A 20,972-nucleotide genomic window follows, 5' to 3' on the forward strand; every position below is an offset into this window, starting at 1 on the left:
TTTAAATATATGAATTCATAAATCATGCTGTTTTGTGGTTGAATTCGACCTTTTACTAGTACAAAATAAATAAAGTAAGCATTTTCAAGACAATCAGGATACTGCAATGCAGTAATGGTCACAAGGTGTCTGTAAGGTTTTGATGCACTGGAACAAATTATTGCATGTGAATTATTACACGATAGGCACAATAATCACTAATAACAACAAGGGCTACTGTTGCAGCCTTTACAACAGAAAAGCTGGATCTCAACTCTGGACCCTGACATCACTTCCTGTTCACCCATCCCTCAGCTTGCTTGAGGGGAACACATTTATAGTAGCACAAGTCTTATTTATGTGTTAAATGACTTATTTTCTGTATCGGGGTGTTAGGTCATGTCTAGAGGGCTCTCATGTTAAAAATCATATTTAGAAGATCATTAACAGGTTTTCTATACTAGGTATAAAAAAATTATGAATTTATAAATAAGGAATCCCACTGCCATAACCAAGGGTTTATAAAGTGTGTCGAGATTTGCAACATTTTTAAAAACATACAATTGGTTATTAATAGCCGTGTGTAAAACTACCAAGAACACAGTGCGGTTTTGGTGTTTTCGACAGGTAAGTTGAGCTTCGACAACAAAGCAGATGGCGCCACAGACTCTCACTCTCACGCAATATTCAACAGTCATTGTGTGGAGGATTATTCAAACACTTTAGGTTTCTGCCTTCTCATATAGCCTTCTTTCAGTATAACACACTCCCATGCGGGTGGAATATATTGCCATGCAGCACACAGGTGACGCTACACAGCATCAGGTGTCTTTCCTAAAGGTCACACAGGGACGCGAGGATTCTGAGGAGGAGAAAGGAGGGTGTCCTAGATTTGCAGCCACTCTCTGTGGACACTTGGTTTGGTTGCCATGGACATACGAGGGCTAGCTCTAAATCTGGCATCCAACCTGATTTGCTTATGAAATCAGGTTAGCTCTTTGGGGCTCCCTGCTAAAGAGGTCAAGTTAGGCGCACAAAAGGGAGAGTGTCTACACTGCTGGTGTGAATATGACTTTAAGTTTTTAATTACTTGTGTGAAATCAGCAAATCAACCTCAGTGTGACTTCACCAAGCATCGTTCCACAAGTGGCGTCAAGCATCTTGCCTTTTGTTTGGTTTCCGTAGCAACCCCAGATTGTAAGCCTCAGAAACTGCGGACTGCCAAATGAGCAAACTCATTATAGCCTGTTTGTCAAGGCATTGTGATTAGTGGAAATGAGAGGAACCCATCCATCTAAACAACTTATTAGATGAGGCCTGCCTCCACCAATGATCCACTTAAGCTGTCTGTTGATACAGCAACCTGGTGCCTCCTCGCTGGGAGATGGGAGGGGGACGAGTGTACAAGCGGCGGCCATCTGGCAGGAAAAACCTTTCAACTGATCCCTAGCCTGACCTTTATTTTGATATCATTATGGAAGTACTCTCCCTGAAGCTCCATGTCTACATCATGGTCAATACAAAAATGTCTCAATTTATTCCAAAAACAACGGAAAAACTGACATTTTCAAAAAACGAGGAAGCAGGGGTGTGTTCATGACATGTGGTCAGGGTTTAGCAGAAGCAGAACATCCAGGAGGAAGTGAGCATTTAACGATAAAACCTCAAAGATTAGTAATTTATTGTGTCAGTCTCTATGCTGTGCTTTGTCATGCTCAGCAGGTCCATCGCACGCACACGTGGTACGTTGTTGTGTTATTTTTATCCCATGACGACGACATCACGCAGAGGCAACATGAGCGTGTCGTAAAAGTCAAATCACGATAATGTAAACTCAGTTTACATAAGCAAAATTACAGTGAACAAGCTATAAAATACATATTTATTTACATATTTTTTAAAAACTAATTAATGATTAAAAACAGGGCGGCACGGCGGTCGAGTGGTTAGCGCGCAGACCTCACAGCTAGGAGGAACAGGGTTCGATTCCACCCTTGGCCATCTCTGTGTGGAGTTTGCATGTTCTCCTCGTGCATGCGTGGGTTTTCTCCGGGTACTCCGGTTTCCTCCCACATTCCAAAAACATGCTAGGTTAATTGGCGACTCCAAATTGTCCATAGGTATGAATGTGAGTGTGAATGGTTGTTTGTCTATATGTGCCCTGTGATTGGCTGGCTGACCAGTCCAGGGTGTACCCCGCCTCTCGCCCGAAGACACCTGGGATAGGCTCCAGCACCCCGCGACCCTCATGAGGAAAAAACGGTAGAAAATGAATGAATGATTAAAAACAATAGCTACACCTCAAATTACAGAAGGCTGTGGTGGTGGTTGTAATGTAGTAACATTTGCAGTGTGACGGCAGCCTTGCAAATGTGCAACGTTGGTTTGTGATGATGTAAATGCATTCAAATGGACTTGGGCTATGTGTAAACATCCCGACTTGAAGCCACTTGAAAGACTTGGGTCAGGCTGGAGCTAAAGAAACTGCTAGATAAACATAAGGCAAAGATTTGTAAAACAAATTCGGACAACAAGGTCACAGGTAGAGTACGCGAGGGAGAATAGTCTGACTTTTTCCACTGAGGGCCACATAATGAAAAATGAAAGGATACAAGGGCCAAGTTACTGGTATATACAGTACACGTATTTCAGGAAGAAACAACCTGTACATCTCAGCTTTGTGATATAAGTAATTTGAACATTATCAAAGTTGAGGCCTCTCTCACATCTTCAGAAAGACTTAGCAGCATAAAACTGAAAGATAGCTAATTTAAACAGCAAAAATGACCAATTTCATAATAATAACACACATTTGCGCCTAGTTTTTCTTGAACTATACACAGGCATTATTCATTCATTCATTCATTCATTTTCTACCGCTTTTTCCTCACGAGGGTCACGGGGGTGCTGGACCCTCTGTACACCCTGGACTGGTGGCCAGCCAATCACAGGGCACATATAGACAAACAACCATTCACACTCACATTCATACCTATGGACAATTTGGAGTGGCCAATTAACCTAGCATGTTTTTGGAATGTGGGAGGAAACCGGAGTACCCGGAGCAAACCCACACATGCACGGGGAGAACATGCAAACTCCACACAAAGATGGCATTTGAACCCTGGTCTCCTAGCTGTGAGGTCTGCGCGCTAACCACTATTCCGCCGTGCCATACACAGGCATTAGTGTCTCGAAATCTGGTTTCAACACTATTAGCTTGATTTTTTTAGGTTTTACAGAAAGCTGCTGATGTTATTGATTCCATGTGGCTGGAAAAGTTGTGTTTGTGCTCGTCATCATGTTGGGAAATCATGCTCTGCTTCACACTGTCACGGTACATTCATTCATTCATTCATTCATTTTCTACCGCTTATCCTCATGAGGGTCAGGGTGTGCTGGAGCCTATCCCAGCTCTTTTCGGGCGAGAGGCGGGGTACACCCTGGACTGGTGGCCAGCCAATCACAGGGCACATATAGACAAACAACCATTCACACTCACATTCATACCTATGGACAATTTGGAGTCGCCAATTAACCTAGCATGTTTTTGGAATGTGGGAGGAAACCGGAATACCCGGACAAAAACCCACACACGCACAGGCAAACTCCACAGCCATTATGGTACATGTCGGAACTCATGTTTCCCCTCAATGAACCGCAGTTCCCCACTCGTGCAGCCCCAGACCACACTGTAATTACCTTAATACTCGCTATTTAGACAGTAAATGTGCATTGATAGTATATATACAGTATGCAGTACACATGTTCCAGCCCATTCCATTCTTTTGAAGTGAGCATCTATCTTCACATTTGCTAATTACGAGACATGTGACACTGAGTCCTGAATTATTTACGAACCTCACAAGCAAACTTGTACCTGAAGTCAAGTCCCAAAGTACTTTTAATGTGACGTATGAATGAAGTTACATGTGGACAAGTGTCTTCTCTGCAGGAGAATGCACTCATACGCTGCATTGTTGTTGCGAGCGAGGTAGCGTACTGTTCTCCTATATGTTCAGTTACTCGTTACATGTTCCCCTAGCTCCCATTGACCAGGGGTTGCAGGTATAAGAAGATGCTAGTTTTCATGTGAACATGCATGGGGGGCATTGTCCCTGCAACTGTGGCGGCTATGTGAATAATTCAAAGCCGACACTCAATGATTAAAGGTTTGTTGAGAGTCACACATCACGTCGCCAGAGGGATGACTGTATGTTAGTCACACATCGCTCATCGCTTAGAAATACATTAAGAAACCTTGAAAGTGTGTCATTTCGTGAAAAAAAAAAATTGGAGGAATGCTGGTTGCCTTCTTCAAATTGTCAACGAATTAGGTCATCAGGTCTATTCCAGTCGCTGATGTCCTTTAAGAATTATTCACAAATGATACACACTTCAAAATTTGCTTGAGACTCTGATGCTCCACATGCTTTTTGTGATCTAAAGAACAGACTGTGAGAGAGTCATTCTTCACAAAAAAACACAATAAAGTACGACCTAGAGAGAAAACCGGTAGAGGACAAGTTTTAAAAGGATGCATCCAGAAAAGGGACGTTTCATAGAACAGAGGTTAATAGTGCAGAGAGGATTGACAGACAATAGGTCGGGCTAATGAGTCATGAGGTTGGCTTTACTGGTGCTGAGGCATTTCCGCAACCGCACGCTACTCAGTCTGCCATCACAGCGTCCATGCAGTTCAACCCACAGACATGTTTGATATGCTGGCTGTGTCATTTGCTTCTGTCCAGCCACTTTAAAGCCAACATTGTTATGATGTCTCCAATAACATGAATACAAGTTGTCTGTATGACAGTTAGGAGCATATTTTTGATTGTTTTCTGCAAGAATGAACAAATTAACATCTTTTTGTCCATTTGTTTATTAGCAGGCCACTTCCTGGTTTACAGATAATGATGCAAGATGATGGAGCTGTACTGGTTTTGATTCTTGAGAGAGCGGAAAATGTTTCATTTCATTGCAAACTGAGTATTAAATGAATTAAGGGATGCTCGGTTCTATAAACAAAATAATTTTTAAATCATCATATAGGTATGTGTTAAAGTTTGTTTTTGTGTTGGCTACTTCCAGCTTCACGGTGTAGCACATTAGAAACTACAGGAGTCGACCATTTTGGATTCTGAAATGCTGGTGGATGGTTTCATTGTGATTAGTGGTTGACCGCAGCCTATTATTTGCAATTTGTATGTATTCTTGTATTCTTCTTTATAAAAATGACCAAATGAGCCGAAATCATGAACGTTAATAACCACATTGATTAATTTCATTCTACACTGGCCACTAGGTGTCACTAGTAACACACACCAGACTTCATCGCCATTCACAATTATTGCAGGTTTGTATTAGCGTACAACAGGCACAATAACAATTATGCTAATAATCAACATCATTATCATAAAAATAATATCACACAGGGGACAGTTGTGGAGGGACTCTGGCTGAAACTCAACTCTGAATCCCCAACATCACTTCCTGTCCACACATCCGGACATGTATTGAAACACACACCAGCAGTATTATTTATGTCTTAAATAGCTTATTATCTCTGATTTTATCAATTATATTGAGTACAAAGGCGGCTGTAGGGGTGCTATTGTATGTCTAGAGGGCTCTAATGTTAAAACATGGATGTAGAAAGTTGTAAACTGGTATTCTATGTTCTATGAAAGTGTTTGATTTATTAATAGGGTTGGGCATCAAGTCTCAAACATTTAGATTTACCCGGGATTATTCAAATATTTTTATTATGTCTTTATTTGGCTGTTATGTAAATGCGCTGAGGGAGCTGAAGGTTTCTATGTGACTTTGCCTTAAGGTTCTTTAAACACGTTATCTCACTCGCAATGACGTACACCATTGTTTTGAGTCCCTTGACGGCCATAGCAAGTATTGCATTCCCCCGTGGCTCTGATCCAAAAGGAGATCAACGGTAGTACCAGGGAATGCTGAGTCATTATAGCCCACCAGCTGCCCGTCTAGACTGCCTGGCAGCACCAACACAGCTGTAGCGCCATCCTTCTGTGTTCTCCTTTGACCCAAAAATGAAACAATTTCCATAGTATTTAGTTTTAACAATTTATTGTACATGATCTTACAGTCCAACTAATACACAAACACATTTTCTTTTGTACAAAATAGAAGCTATAAAGGAGGAAAACTAACATTAACACATCCCGTGTGGTCAGTCATTTCCTGGGTCAACCTGTAAAAGAATAGGCGGGTAATCGGCATGACCGATAAAGTCCTGTTTGCTACATACAACTGAAATTGGGAAGATCGAGGAGCCAAATTGAGCGGGAAATGGGAGCGAAGCCATTTGGAGCTGAAGTTATACAATTAACCAAGTGGTCAGCACTGTGACCACATTACAAGTGAAGTGCAGCCCTAAGCCTCTCCCCAGTGAAGCCAAGAGTTGCTTTTTAGCAAAAAGGGGGGAGGGTGGGGGCTCCAGCTAAAGTCCCGCCCATGTCACTGAAAGATTTGCATTACATATTTTTATTCTTAAGATGATAAAGAGGTCCATCCCTGTTAGTCTGGTGCAGTGTTGTGATAGGTAATAAAAGTGGGGCCGGACCGAGTGTGGGTTCTTTCAACAGGAGAGGCTCTGCAGAAGAGAGGCTGCCGTCAGGAGGATGGGGAGCAAGGTGCAAGAAGAGGAGGTGAAGGCAGTGTGCAGCGAGATGCCCGCTCCGGTGGTGGAGGATGTGGTGTTGGTCGAGCTGCTGTAGGTGTCTGTGGCCATAGTGGGCGTGCTGCTGTTGGAGGTGTAGTTCATGCCTGTGCTGGGGTCTGTGCTGTTCTGAGAGACCACCTAATTAGGAGAGAACATGAGGAAAAAAGTTAATAAAGTGTCCATACTTTTTAAACACACACGGTATGACAATGGTTTAGTTTATTTATGTATATTTATATGTCCATTGAAGAACAGGACAGTAAAGACCTTGTTTAATCCCATCCCTTTTCCCAAATGCATTTAAAACAAATGAATTAATCAGGAAGTCGCACAATAGGGTTCCGTACGCCTAGGTCAGGTTTCTTCTGACACCAGAAGTAACTTTAGACCCTCTCGCCACATTTGTGCAGGGCGGGCATCATTACATCTGAGTCATCAAGTCTCAGGTGTAAAGAAAGGAGGATAAAAACGCATAGAGAATGAAAAACGTATTTAATGTATTTAAAAAAAATAATTCTACCTAGTTGTAAAGTTACTCCCTAAAAATCCCCTCTACCTCATTAAATGAAAGACTTTAGACATAGAAATACAATTAACATCACAACTCACAACAACATTCTACTCAGTATTAATGCAAGCTTACCTGTGTTGATAAGCAAATAGCAAAGGCAATCACTCCCAAGTGGACGATGGTCATTTTGCACATGTTGAACTTGCTGTTAAAAAGCAGTGCAGGTGGACAGAACGTTTTCCTTCTGTCGACTATTTTGCTTCCAGTGTCGCAGCTGTCTGCCCCTCAACTACTTTTATATACGCAGCCCGATGACGTCACCAATAGTCCGGAAGTAAGGAGGGAGAGCGGGAGGAGGGCGAGACCGCGGACATGACGCCGTATTGTATGTATTGTACGGTTATTAATTACGTAAGCGGTTAATTGAATCACTTTGAACACAATTGGGAGGCTCAGCTGAGCATACAACATCTATATTTTATTACAATTACGTCACTGTTTACTTTTATTCTGGCTAAAATCAACAACATGTCGAAAAGGGACCAACAATACAATTGACACCTGTACCAGACCGCCGTCATTACGTTGCCATGGTGACCATAGTTGGAAGCCATGTTTGGACCGCATGTTTTGCGGTCGAAAAGGCAGATTTAGTCAATCGTTGGTATTTATTTGGAAATACATTTCAAGCAATTACCTTATATCCATTGACCTAGGTTTAAAAAAAATGCCTATGCAAACCTGTTGAACAGCCCCTGTCGGGCCACTACAAAGTAAGGCAACAGTGACATCTAGTGGTCAGAAAACAGAACGTAAATTGAATTACAGTACATCTCTAGCTGTCAGTTTTTCAACAATCTTAATCAATGTATCGGTGTATCTATTATCTATCAGGCTAACGCGGTGACGAACTAGCTAGTTATCGCTAATAGTCTCACTATACCATCCCATTATATCTCAAACAGCATAGTTTTAAGTGTAAAGGTTATGATAGTGATATTTGGTCTACAATAGTATGTTTACCTGTCTAAATAAAGAAACTGAATACACAGTTTTGCAGTGTAGTAGTACAAAATAATGGGGTTCTATCAAGTAGACACTGCCCTCTGTCGGTCATTACAAGCAACTGTAAGTCACCTCTCAATACAGTGTGTTACTTTTTTATGCTGAGGAGTCAGGACAACCTCAAAGATGTTCCAAATCCTTTAAATTGAGAAAGTAAACAGGCTGCTATCATGTATCCATGGAGTTTTCATAATTCAATCCAGATGTTTGGGGACTGTAACTTCATCCCCTTGGACAGCCTCAGTCCCCTGTCATTTGTCTAAGTGGATGGCTGCTTGCTTTAACCCCCCACCCCCCCTCCTCGTCTCGTTTTCAGAAAGGACCATCGTTCCCTGCAGAGGCACCAGATGTGCGCTGTTATGGAGATTTGGAAAGGGGGGGGGCCTTTTGTAAGGCATCAGATAAGCCCAGTTTTCCCAAAGCAGGGTCGGATCGAGTGTCATCAGCGGGTCTACGAGGGAGCGAAACCTAAACCCAGAGCATGAGGTCAGATTTCTGTTTACACGAGCGGTGCTGCCTGGATTCCTCCAACCAGGGCAGACTGAGCAGTTATGAGTGGAGTGGAGACAGAGGAGAAAAGTCTTGTCTTACTGGCTGTCTCTCATTACTAGACCATAACATGTAAATTTCATTTTTAAGCACACTTAAGTGCATTTGAAATACAAGTTTATTTTCTGTGTACACCAGCAGTGGTGTATTATTATACTAGTCATGTATACCGTACTTCACAGGACTAAGCTTGCCCACATTTTAGTAAGACTGACATTCACCTCCAACCATGTGCTAATATTTCAAACATTCTGAACTCAAGGTTCCACGTACAGTAGAAGACAGTGTGTAAAAATACACTCAAACTGCCTTTTTTGTGGACGCATACCGTACAAAACGATGGAGATTGGCCTCCTGTTGTGATGTCACAAGAGACGTTACCACACAAGCTCTACATTCTGTGAGCATTTGGTGCTTTGTCTTTGGACACCTCCAACATGACCACCCTCAATATATTATATATCCGAAGCTATGGATGAAAACATTTTTTCATACTGCAATCATCAATGGCGCTCTTTACCGGAATACGTTCCTGGAACTGAATGAAGACAAATGCAGCCATGAACTCATGACAAATTCCCAACAATAGCACAATAACATTCACTGATATTGTGATGACGATGATACAATATACAATACAATACCGATGAACAGCAGATCGGTGCTCATCTAGCCCTGGCATGAAACCCCGTACTATCATGCTATGATTTGTAGAATACATCAAGCAAAACAATATGGATTTAACTATACTGACTGCAAGATAGGATGTGGATTGACTGCCATCTTGGCATGCTTTTCCACAGTCCAAAATCTTGTGGGTTGTTTTTTTTTTAATTATGTGAACAAGCTTACTACATATCTTCAAGTGTTCCAGCAGAGGCATTTAACACAACAAGTGGACATAATATAAAAAATATATATAACAAACAACACAAATTCATTCAGAACTGGCCCATAATAATGGGGAAAGCACAACAACAAATGATGTGATGAGAGTGATAAATGTTTCAGCATTCACGCACACTTCTCATGCGGGAAATATGTCTTTAAATGTTATTTTCCAATCAAAACTGCATACCAAATGTATTTATATAGTGTACTTCAGCGTCCTCTCTAAGTCTCCTGCAGTATATACTCTATTTCTGCACATGTAGGCTATGTAAAAATAACCAGGTAAAAATAATCACGTAAAAGCAACACAACGCCTTTCACACTCATGTTTATGTTGCCGAATGCAACTCGATCATCTCCATCTTTTCCTAAGCGGCTGAGAAACACGATAGGGACCGGTTCCCCTGCCTGGCCTTTAACATCCAGAATAACCACACAGCACAAATGTTTCTCTTAAAAGCTCACAATGCTTAAAGACGTACACAGACGACAATGTCACCTGACTTTCTCATCTGTTTACACACCTTGACTTTGGAGGCAATTTCAGGTGTTTTACACTGGACATGCTCTGATCAAAAAGAGAAAAAAAACTCCCCCTGGTATCATTTAACCCACTGTGGCCTTCTCGTCTCCTTATTTTAGGACAAGACTATACAGTGTTTGTACTGTGTCCCCTCAGATAAAACACAGTCTTTGCATTCCTTATGAAATGTATCTGCTGAGATTTGGGAAGAGGGGGCGGAGGTGGGCGCCCTGGTGTTGGGTTACATCAAATCAGAGGCCCTCCCTCCTTCATCCTAAAATGTGGCCGGGGGAGGGCAGCGTCAAGTGGTGCAGTTCCACCAAGAATAGGTGGGTTAGCTTTCAAAATAAAAGCAGTTATCATAATTTGGGTTCACAAAATATAGAAATTCACACTTAATTCTAAATTGCACATAATTCTATATTTTTCTATTTAGTCATTTTTGTTTGTATTGTTTTACGTTATTAATTCATTTTTTCAAATATTTCAATAGCATTCTCAATCTTAATTCCATAATGACTATACTATGGATCAAAGTAAGATGTAGATTAAATGTAATTTGATATATATTTTTGTTTTTACATATCTTTGTTGTTGTTGTGCAGTGATACAGTCCACAACAGAGCGTAAAGTAACCTATTGCGACCGCTGGAGGGATTTTATTTACATAACTAGTCTGAAATTCTACTTCCGGTATTGACACTAACTCGACGGCGGTAAAGAGGAGCGAGTGGGGGCTTGTTCAACAGTGGAGCCTCCAGCACGGAGCGCACTACACACACACATGTCCCGCGGTCTCTTTGCGTGGAGCCCCAGATGAGGAGCTCACACGTCCGGGGAATGACAGCCGCTGTCATTTCGAGTGACAGCTTTCACTCGGACTCACTTCACTGACTCAGTGAAGCCCCATCTACAGCTACAGCAGATCCAAAGCGGATCCACTTCCACAGACCGGGACTATGCCAGAGATGGAGAAAGGGAGACCTCCAGAAAGTAAACGCAGCAGGAAACCCGCACACCCCGTAAAGAGGGAAATAAATCAGGAGATGAAGGTGAGGGAACTTCCCTTTTTCCTACTTTAGTGAACTATGCACAAATCACTGCAGGGTTTCTTATTCATGTGACCATAGCGCATAAGATGAATTGTTTTGTACGAGCAGTAATAAATATAAACATCTCTATCAAGAAGTCAAGAAGTTTTAAATAGGCTGTAGATGTTAAGCACAGTAACATTCATCTTTTGTGACGTCATGTCAGGCCAGCTGTGGTGGGACATGCACACTCTTGTGTCCACTGGAGATCCAGATGTGCGTCACTTCTTCACAGCGCCTGCTGGGCTGGGGGGCGGGGGGTGGAGGGGCGTGAGTACCCCTTAAATAACCTGCATCAGCCTCACAATGGGTGGCTGAGAAGAGTGGAACACCACAACCACCTAACTGAAGATTTTAAGGTTGTTCTTCCAGTCAAAGACGTGACTCCCTCCCTCCATTATGCACACATTACTGGATGGAAATGTATCCATGGATTGTGTGCTTTGTTTGGGTTCGGACACTGGTTATTTGAGACTGTTGGTAAGGGATATCTGAGGCTCCTTCAAGCAGGCGCTGGGAAGGAGGGGATGATTCTGGCATTTAGTGCGGGGAGGAAATGTGCGCTTTTTCTGTAAGTGGTTTGGACTGCGGAGTTTTGATATCCAGGGGAGGTGTCGTGTTACGAGTTCCCCTAATTTTAATCAAAACATGTGAAACGCTATCCTCGCTTCATGTAAGCCTGCCCCTGGTTGGATCGCTCAGGGTCGGCCCCGGGCTTGTTGGCTTTGGCCGCAACTTTCCCTGTGGTTTAGGATATGGCCTGTCACTCTCACAAAGCAGATGTTTGTCTGAACTGCCAGAAAGAAACAAAAACAACATTGTGGGAAGTGTGGGTGGACAAAACCGTTGAATGAACGACACAAAGCTTTATATGCATCGGCGCTCTGAGGAAAACACTACATCATTGTACCTGCGAGGGGTGTAGAGGTCTGTCCCTGTGAGAACAAACCCATACCTCTTGTTTGGTTCTGGAAAAAAGTGCAAACAGTCCAATTACAATCCAATAATTAACCCCAGAGCAGGTGTTTTCAAAGTAGCTCAATGTTGCTTTGCTCACTTTAGGAACTAAACCTCAACCAAACCTCGTTCATCAGGGTAAAGCATGTCTCATAATAACAATCTATACACAAGAAAATGTCAAAAAATGTAAATTGAAGTCCAATACTTGGCGGAACCTTGTCCGAAACAGGTACGAGAAAAGACAGCTTGTGTCCCTTAAGGTACAATCCCTAGTAATAATAATACTATGCCATATTCATTGGAGTACAGTCACTATTCCCACATCTTTCCACAGACCAGTACTGTATGTTCCTAAGGGTCAAAAGCCACCCCACCCCAGTGACGGGCCACTGTATCCCTAACTGAGTGTGTATGCTGTAGAGACGTGACTTGAGTTCTCCCGTAAATGTGTAACGATCCTAAGATGGAAAGAAGTTCACACACTGGAAGGCAGGATAACTGATTTCTCACTCTGTCGAGGTCCGGCCCAGTGTTGTCTCTGTAATACATCTGTTTCAACACCACATTGGGTCCCACTCCCTCCACTTTGGGCCCAGAGCGTAGCACCAGACACCGGATACTTGACTTTAATCATCGTTAGGCATATTTAGTTGGATATGATACCAGCGCTTGCACATACACAGCAGAAAGTGAGCAAGTCAAGGGAGAGATCCATTTCTTTGAGGCCCTGGTGGAGAGCAGAGGTCGGAGTGAGGAAAAGCAAAGGGAAAGAATGTGCAGTCGGTACACGCCACTACAACACAGACCACAGCAGACTGGCTGTGCTGGAAAAGGGTGAAACCTGAGAGGCAGGGCTGGGTCGGGTGTCAGGGCTGGAAGGTGTCGGGGTGGAGGGGAGGATGGTGAACACGGGGAGGATGGATGTGGAGAAGAAGAAGGGAGAGAAGCGGGGGCATTTCCGAGAAGCGTGGGACCTCGCCGCGGTGTTGGGTGTCCCGCTCTGATTTCTGCCCGTTCTGGATCAGGTTTCTCCTCCAATCCGGTTCTTCCCAAAGCCACAGAGAGAGGTGGGTGGACAAAAAGAGAGACCTTTGTGTTTTGATTTTTTTTTTCTTAAATCTGGTCGTAATAAAAAAAGAGGGGGAGACCACACATCAGTAGGGAACAGTTTTTTTCCAATTAGAAGAGATAAACAAAAGGATGATTCATAGATCTCACACTGGTGTTGGGTTTTAAACCTTTCCGTCTCAGATTTAGCAAGGGTAAACAACATGAGCACATCATGGAAAAAGCGTCATACTGTACTCCACTGTGCTCACTTTCATTTCTGCAACAGGGCTGGAGCTGAGGAAGAATCCCTCCCATTCATTCAGAGTAGTAGTGTCTGATTATGTTTAGCATAGGATCAAAACTGGTACACAATATCCAATTTGTGGCTCGGGTACCTTATAAGTTTCTAAACAATGTTAATCCCTGACTTCTTTCCCATTTTTACTCTTGCAGACTTTTGCTGAGAGCACCATGAATGAACTCCTGGGATGGTACGGCTATGACAAAGTCGATCTCAGAGACTCAGAGGCCAATGAGATCAGGAACTACAGGGAGAGGCGCCAGCATGTATCTGTGTTAAAAGGTGGGGGAGCTGTTTAAATGAATCGGACATGACTCTGCCAACAGGTTCTGCAGGTTTTACTGACATTAAGTCATTTAGATTTGCAGCACCTACTCTCTTATTCACATTTTGCATACGTCTTACAGAAAACTCCTTGCCAAAACATAAGACTGCGGACAGCAAAGTCAGTCACTCAGTGCATGCAATGAAGAGCGGGGAGAAGGATTCATCCAGAATCCCTTCATCGTCACCGTCCTCTTCGTCGACAAGCACATCCACGTCTAAGGAGCACAAGAGTGCACCTGTCATTGTCCCTCTCATAAAACCATCAGCAGGTAAAGATTTAAAGTCTTTGAAGTTGACAGTTTTAATTGTGCTTCATTGTTTTATGGTCTACAACTAGAGGATATCTACTGTATATATCTGGAGGTAACAGATTAGTCATAGTTGGATCCAGCGTGTTGTTAGCATGACGGCTGACACTGCCCAGCGAGTTGACTAGGCCAAGTTGACCACTGAGGTGCAGTGGCTATCATGCATCAGCTTGCTGGGGAAGCAATCACATGACTTGTCTTTTAATATGTGGAGTAAGCGAGCATGCCACATTTTGACTTGATGCATTTTTTTCACCGTAACCTTTTCTTTTTGCAGAACAACACAGTGCAGTGTCCAATAATAATAATCATAATATCAAAATCTCAATTCTAAGCAAGAAAATCGGGATTGAGTTTTTGCACTCGTGCAGTCCGAATGCAATGAAAACATAGTGTACTTCATGTAGTACTTCAACATAGTTGTATAGCTATGTTATTGCTAACACAAGTATAGCTGCCCCTATGAAAACTGTAATGAATCAGTTTCAGTGTACAATGTAAAAGTAGGGTTACAAAGTTGCAGCTTTGCAAATTTTCTGTTTTTTTTTGTATTTTAACCGCAAACCTCTTCTCCCCTGCAGTGGACGACATGCAGAATGTGCAGATAGTGTGTGTTTGGTGCCAGAAGGAAGGTGTAAAGCGCTACTCTCTATGCATGGGTTCCGAGCTGAAGAGCTTCTGCAGTGAGAAGTGTTTCGCCGCCTGCAGACGGGCCTACTTCAAGCGCAATAAGGTGATTTGCGAGCGAACATATTCATATCATTACAACAGAGGCGTACTCCTTTACAGAATCTCAAGGATTTTGTGATGCTGCGTCAATTCACACAAATTCAACCATTCTCTGCGATTTACACTGCTCTGCCAATCAAATTAGTCCCCGACTAAGTGTCAAACCGGTGTCCCTGCATCAGGTTGTCGTTAATGGTGGTGGTCAGCCATCAGAGTGGTTTCAGTGTGTGGGACAAACCAGAACAACTACTACTAGGTTAGGCTGATGCACACATCATCATTTCTCAACTTCAATTAAGACATAGATATTCCCAGTTTGGAGCTAAAGGGTGACAGGCAGCGATATCACCTTTCACTATCGCTGTTGACTATACTGCAGGAGGTTTAGTCACAAGATTGTTGAGACAAAAGTGGGCTGAGCAGACCGTGTGCAACAAACTCGACTTTGTAAGAGGCGGGGAGAGAAGTGGCTCGGTTGGCTTGTTGCTGCTTGTCTGAGAGGAAGGCCAGAAGGCCTGGGGCGAGGTGTCCACTTTCAGTGCATACCTTACCTTCAGCTGCCTCATGTGTCGTAACTCAACACGACTCGGTGGGCTGGGGAACACACTCGGATCCACAGCGGATCATCTTACACAAATCAAGAGGAATTTCCCATATTAATACTGGCAAGACATTATTAATATGACAATACATGAGTTGCATCATTTCCTCGCTTGGTTGTAGAAGTGTATCTGTTTCACCACATAATGATTTCCCTTTTCTGAACTGAACTTCAGCGTTTGATTCACTTCATGTTGTTGCCTTTCAATTTTAATGGTCATGGATTGATTCCAGTATATTTGGATTTGAAAAAAAACAAGTTTCAAGTTAAACCATCATATATGAACTCATGTTTGTTGGTTTTCACCAATTAGGCCAGAGATGAAGACCTCCACGGTGAGAGGTCCCCACAGCACCCCCATACGGATGACTCACCCAGGCTGGTGATGAAGATAAACAGCAATGTTAGAGTAAGTACACTATAAAATTACATGCACACAATATCTCACATTTAGGCAACCTTTTTACTATCAAGAGACAATACTAAAACATTGAACTTGGATACATCTGCTGGAACGCTTGTTTCCCTCAATGAAACCGCAGCTCACCAGTGTCTGCAGCACTCATGCAGCCACAGACCATGATACCACCACCACAATGTTTGATTGTAAGGACAATTGTCAATTGTCTCACTTGTGCCGTAAACTATTTAGACAATAATGGTTGTGCATTTTCAGGAGATAGTAAATCTATACTATTTTACTCCTCTAAAGTACGGTTGTCCCTTGTTTATCGTGGTTAATCAGTTCTAGACCGGACCGCAATAAGTGAATTTCCACAACGTAGGATTCAACATTAATAAATGGAATATGTCCCTTGACATGATGCTATAATAAAAATGGTTGCTGAAATGTAAGAGGTGTACTCTCACATAATTAACATCAGGTATAGGATCTCTTAGTGACCCTCCACAGTCTCTCTCTCCTGTAATGCAGGTGTGTGATTGGTGCAAGCATGTCCGACACACCAAAGAATACCTGGATTTTGGATCTGGCGAAGAGCGACTCCAGTTCTGCAGCACCAAATGCCTCAATCAGTACAAGATGGATGTTTTCTACAGAGAAGCCCGTGCTGCTCTTACGTGTTCCAGTCCGGCTAGAGCTGGCCAGGAGGGGAGGTCGGACACCGGTATTGCCGGGCAAAAGCTTCTCACTCCAGAATCTTGGAATAGCAGCGGTAGCACAGGGGAAGCGCATCATAGAAACATGTCCCCAAAGGGCCCTACACCAATCTTGGGCTCAACAGAATCATCCTCCATCTCCCCGTCAGAGTCGTCATCATCTTCTTCTAAACTCCCTGTCTCTGGACAGAGGACGCTGGACAGGCCCATCCAACAACCTCCTCCTGCTGTAGTGGTGTCGCCTCACCCTACTCTTATCCCTCCTCCTCTTCCACGCCCCACTTTAGATCATCAGCCAATTCCTCAAATGCCAATGCCCTTCATCAGGCCTCCTCTTCATGCCCAGGGTCTCCGAAGCCCCATTGCCAACCATCCAAGACAACCAGGCCCCTCCTCTAGCCCTATCCACAGAACCCCCCACTCTCCACACCTTCAACCTCCCAATTCCTCCTCTATGAACCCCCCAGGAATGATGCATCCCTTCCCTCGACCCTACTTCCCTGGCTTACACTCCCCTCCAGTGAATATGTTACCAAGAGGCCCTGTCCCAATACCTCCCGTAATGAACTTTGGCATTCCTTCCTTTAGTCCACTCCTGCCACATCCCACTGTCCTGGTACCTTACCCCATTATTGTTCCACTGCCTGTCCCAATACCCATTCCAATCCCGGTTCCAGTTCCTCCAAAAACAAATCATGAAACTCTAAACCACAGTGGCGTTATACAGCCTGTCCCAGAGGGAAAAGACAAATGTAGATCCATACCTGCCAAGGTTCCATCTCCTGGAATACCTGAAGGGAATGCCCAATATGTACACCAAAAAGTGGGTGGAAACTTGTCACATAGTGACCCGAATTGCAAGGACATGAGTTGGGTTAAATCAGAGAGGCCATTCCCATCCCCAACATCCACATGCCCCAGTGGGACACCATCCCCCGGAGCGCAGTACAACACATCACCCTGCTCAACGCGCACCTCGGAAGGACTCATAGACTATAAACAACAACAGCAGCAGTCAGAACGACAAGTTATACAAAGGGTACTACAAAGAACCCAAGTGAAGCTGGAACCTAATGCCAGGGGATTACAGGACTTCTCGGGGTTGGAGGAGTCACGCACAGTCCAGAGTATCAAATCAGGGTTCCATGACATCATTCAACCCCCCAAATCTCCTTCACATGACACTGTAAACCAAAATAAGGACTCTCATGTGTCACCTCCACCGAGCCCATACAGTGGCATGTCTTCTGTCTTGAAATCTCAGAGCCATGGTCCAAATGGGATGTCCTCCGTACAATCCACAGGCAGTTCAGACTCACCCATACCCCAAAGAGTATCAGCACCCCCAACAGATACTGCACTGACAGAGCAGGAGTCTATAAAGGAGAACAAGTGCTCTGTTGTCGGCCCTGTACGAGTTGAAGGTCCAGTCGGTCCGTCAGAAGAGACTTTAGTTACAGAGGCAGGAGAGGACCCCCATTTCCCAGATGAGGACCACGCCTATGCCCTACCCACTGCACCAAAGACAGGTGGGAGCCCCACCCCGCTGCTCTTACCCAAACTCAGGGACAAGGGTAGCTTACGAAGCCCCGCTAATACACCCAATTCTGCCGACATGGAGCCAGCTCTGAAGAGAAGATGTCTGCGCATCCGCGATCAAAACAAATAACGGACAGAGGTAAGAAATTCTAATCCCATGCTCGAGGGAATAATTAAACAGTGGCATGTCTGTCAAAAGACATTTTGCTAATGCTCAAACATATCAATTTGCATTGTGGAGAGCCATGCCGGTTGAATTAAAAACCACAAATGATTCCAAATATCACTTGACCAAGGACCGGAAAAATGTGTGCACAGACTCCCATAGGGGAAACTGAATCACAGGTTTCACATGGTCACTAAACAGCATGGCGCCAAAGAGAGAGAATCCTGGTTACCTGGCACTCCTACGTGCTCTAGGGTTACAACAGGGGAAGGAGGTGAAGGGCACGGGCAGTGAGAGTCACTTTGAAAGGCGATCACTTTCGACACAACCTGACAGTCACAATGCTCTGGTTGCGTGCCAGGATGCTTTTGACTCCACACAGTAGCATGTGTGTTAAACATGTACTTTTATCCAGGTCACGTGTCAAATCAAGCAAGGGTCTTCAATGGCGACCCCTGTCACCTTTCAACGTCAATGTTGAGATAGTCAGAAGAGGTCTTGGGACTAGAAGACCCATCTGGGAAACAGCTGTGAGGCTTCTTCCATTATAGATGTCACAGTGACACTCATAGTGACTGTATGCCTGACTATAGCGCTTCTTTTGTTTTATTTCCCCCCATCTGCACTCACAACTGCTGTCCGTTGCCAACCAGATGTTAAGTAAAAGAGAACAGGCCGCTTGCTTTGGACCTATCAAAAGGCCCTCTTTATTTCACTTGCTGGGTTGGGAATCCAAATGCCTGTAACACCACCCGTGCGTCCGCGCCCACTGGTACCTTGCCATAATGAGATCATGTTACCGTTTCAACTGTATGTCCTGAGATTAATCCGCTGATATTTCAGACCTGGTTTTTCATTTCAACTGCTCTGCTCTTCCACTACATGTTGTCCCTCAAAAGGGCAAGAGTCATCTTAATAAAAGCTTTTCAAATGCTGGCCATTGACACAGAAAAGTCAACTGTTTTTTTTGGACCCAAACACGGCAAGATTTGCTTTCACTAAAAAAGTGAGTGTTGTCATTTGTTGTGGTTTCAAGTGTTCCCTTAGTAACCGATACATATGAAATCACAGCATGCTGCCTGTGTCGTGCAGACGGATTTATAGCCCTGCGTTGTGTGTAATGGGAGCTGGCTGCTGCCCTATGTGAATGGCTTTAGCGCGCCACCTCTGTGCTCCGAGCTGAGCATTACCGACCGTCCTGTCCTATTGTCTCTATCATTAAATGTCTTTTAAAAAATCTCTCATTCGGACACAAATGGCACCCGACTGGGGGATTTTGGCTCGGGGTCTTAATTTCCTTGAGTTTATTTGGGATATTTTATAGACTTGTGTAATTTGAACCCACCACTTGAGTATTCGCTGAGCTTTTGAAACTAAAACGCAGTGAGACAGGGGAGTATAGAACACTGGCTTCACATGAGCTTGTGCCTGTTTGCATTTAATATGCGTGCGTGTGTGTGTGTGTGAAGGAGGCCAGATGTTCTTGGTTTGATTGTGTAAGGTATCAGTGTGGTGTCGACTAGACTAAAAGTGTATATATGGCACGGACGAACAAATAAATGTGGTATGTTTAAACTTATCCTCATCTCCCCTTCTGTCCCCCCCCCCCCCCAATGAATGAACAGCACCCCTGTTCAACACAGGATGGCAGTGCCGGATTCAGTACCATGCCCTCTTGTGGACAACGCCAGTGCTAACACCTTCCTGCCTGATCCCCACAGCCCACCAGTGTTGCGCGGCCTGTGGACCAGCAGGTTGCCAAAGCCGGAAGCAACCCACATGGCCACATGATCACAAGTCTCCTTGGAGCATGGAAGGGAGGGACACAACACAATCACACGTTTTGGACCAAAACAAGTTCCCCTGGCTCGTGTTGTGTCCAAGGACTGTTTGATACAGACCATCCCTTGAAGTGTGTTGCTGTGCCCAGATGTGATTGTCTTCCTCCTCCTCCTCCTCCTCCGCCTCCTGACTCCACAGAGCAGACAGGGCACTGATCAGCCTTGTGTGGTCTTCTCAGATGGAGCCCGAACATGATCTCTTTCCAGGGGAAACGGCTTGTTTTCTCTGCCCAGCTTGCACAAAGAGCCACATTGTTCCTCTCACCGTATACCACACGGACTCCCCACTCCAGGTTTTGGGTTACCTGGCCGACGGGGGCTCAGACTTCAGGAGGAGGTGGTTTTATTTTTTTGACCGACAGCTTGGAATATAGGATACCCTTCTCGTCTCCATCTCCCTGCCCAATCTAAATACACAACACTCGGATTCTGAGGTTTGGGTTCCTCACTATCCACAACCCGCTTGTTCTGCCTTTCAGGGAGAAATGAGATTTTTTTTTAAAAATCATCACAAAGGGCTTTTTGGTTAAGACTGATGACTGAGCAGTTTATGACAAGATGTCTACTACTGTAGATACATGTTAAATAATGTATAAAAACATAGATTATAAGACAGACTGACCTACTGATACACAGTAGCTGGGATGGTGTGTGATCACTTTAGTGGTCCTTATGATGCGGGTCCACGAATGTGTCATTTAAAAGACCCCGCCCATCAACATTTGTAT

At 44.0% G+C, this 20,972-nt stretch overlaps 1 protein-coding gene and 1 long non-coding RNA gene across 5 annotated transcripts; one reads left to right on the forward strand and one right to left on the reverse strand.

Moving 5' to 3' along the window:
• Window positions 1-6,061: 6,061 nt before the first annotated feature.
• Window positions 6,062-7,482, reverse strand: LOC144902114 (uncharacterized). The gene is made up of 2 exons (XR_013630382.1): window positions 7,317-7,482; window positions 6,062-6,811 (listed from the first exon to the last, which is right to left on the reverse strand). It is a non-coding gene; the product is annotated as an uncharacterized LOC144902114 (long non-coding RNA).
• A 57-nt stretch (window positions 7,483-7,539) lies between these two features.
• On the forward strand, window positions 7,540-20,737 carry LOC131107607 (sine oculis-binding protein homolog). Of its 4 annotated transcripts, XM_078799068.1 has the most exons (8): window positions 7,540-7,569; window positions 11,117-11,264; window positions 13,767-13,896; window positions 14,022-14,210; window positions 14,831-14,982; window positions 15,893-15,988; window positions 16,493-18,376; window positions 20,029-20,737. In XM_078799068.1, exons 2-7 carry the CDS (start codon window positions 11,172-11,174, stop codon window positions 18,365-18,367), a joined length of 2,535 nt encoding a protein of 844 aa, XP_078655194.1. In that variant the 5' UTR covers window positions 7,540-7,569; window positions 11,117-11,171; the 3' UTR covers window positions 18,368-18,376; window positions 20,029-20,737. The 4 variants fall into 4 exon arrangements, with proteins under 4 accessions (XP_078655194.1, XP_057913783.2, XP_057913784.2 ...); XM_058057800.2 differs by lacking the exon at window positions 7,540-7,569 and having other exon boundaries at window positions 10,810-11,264; XM_058057801.2 differs by lacking the exon at window positions 7,540-7,569 and having other exon boundaries at window positions 10,810-11,264; window positions 16,514-18,376.
• The last annotated feature ends 235 nt before the right edge of the window (window positions 20,738-20,972 follow it).

Source organism: Doryrhamphus excisus, linkage group LG19 (genome assembly GCF_037039965.1).
Source record: "Doryrhamphus excisus strain RoL-2023G ecotype Guam linkage group LG19, RoL_Dexc_Guam_v1.1, whole genome shotgun sequence".
NCBI lineage: Eukaryota > Metazoa > Chordata > Actinopteri > Syngnathiformes > Syngnathidae > Doryrhamphus > Doryrhamphus excisus.

Excerpts from the sequence above, each read along its gene's own strand:
- LOC131107607 (XM_078799068.1), top strand. The coding sequence starts at position 11,172 with ATGCCAGAGATGGAGAAAGGGAGACCTCCAGAAAGTAAACGCAGCAGG. Across the intron at positions 11,265-13,766 it reads AAATAAATCAGGAGATGAAG|ACTTTTGCTGAGAGCACCAT; the intron begins GTGAGGGAACTT and ends TTACTCTTGCAG. Across the intron at positions 14,211-14,830 it reads TCTCATAAAACCATCAGCAG|TGGACGACATGCAGAATGTG; the intron begins GTAAAGATTTAA and ends TCTCCCCTGCAG.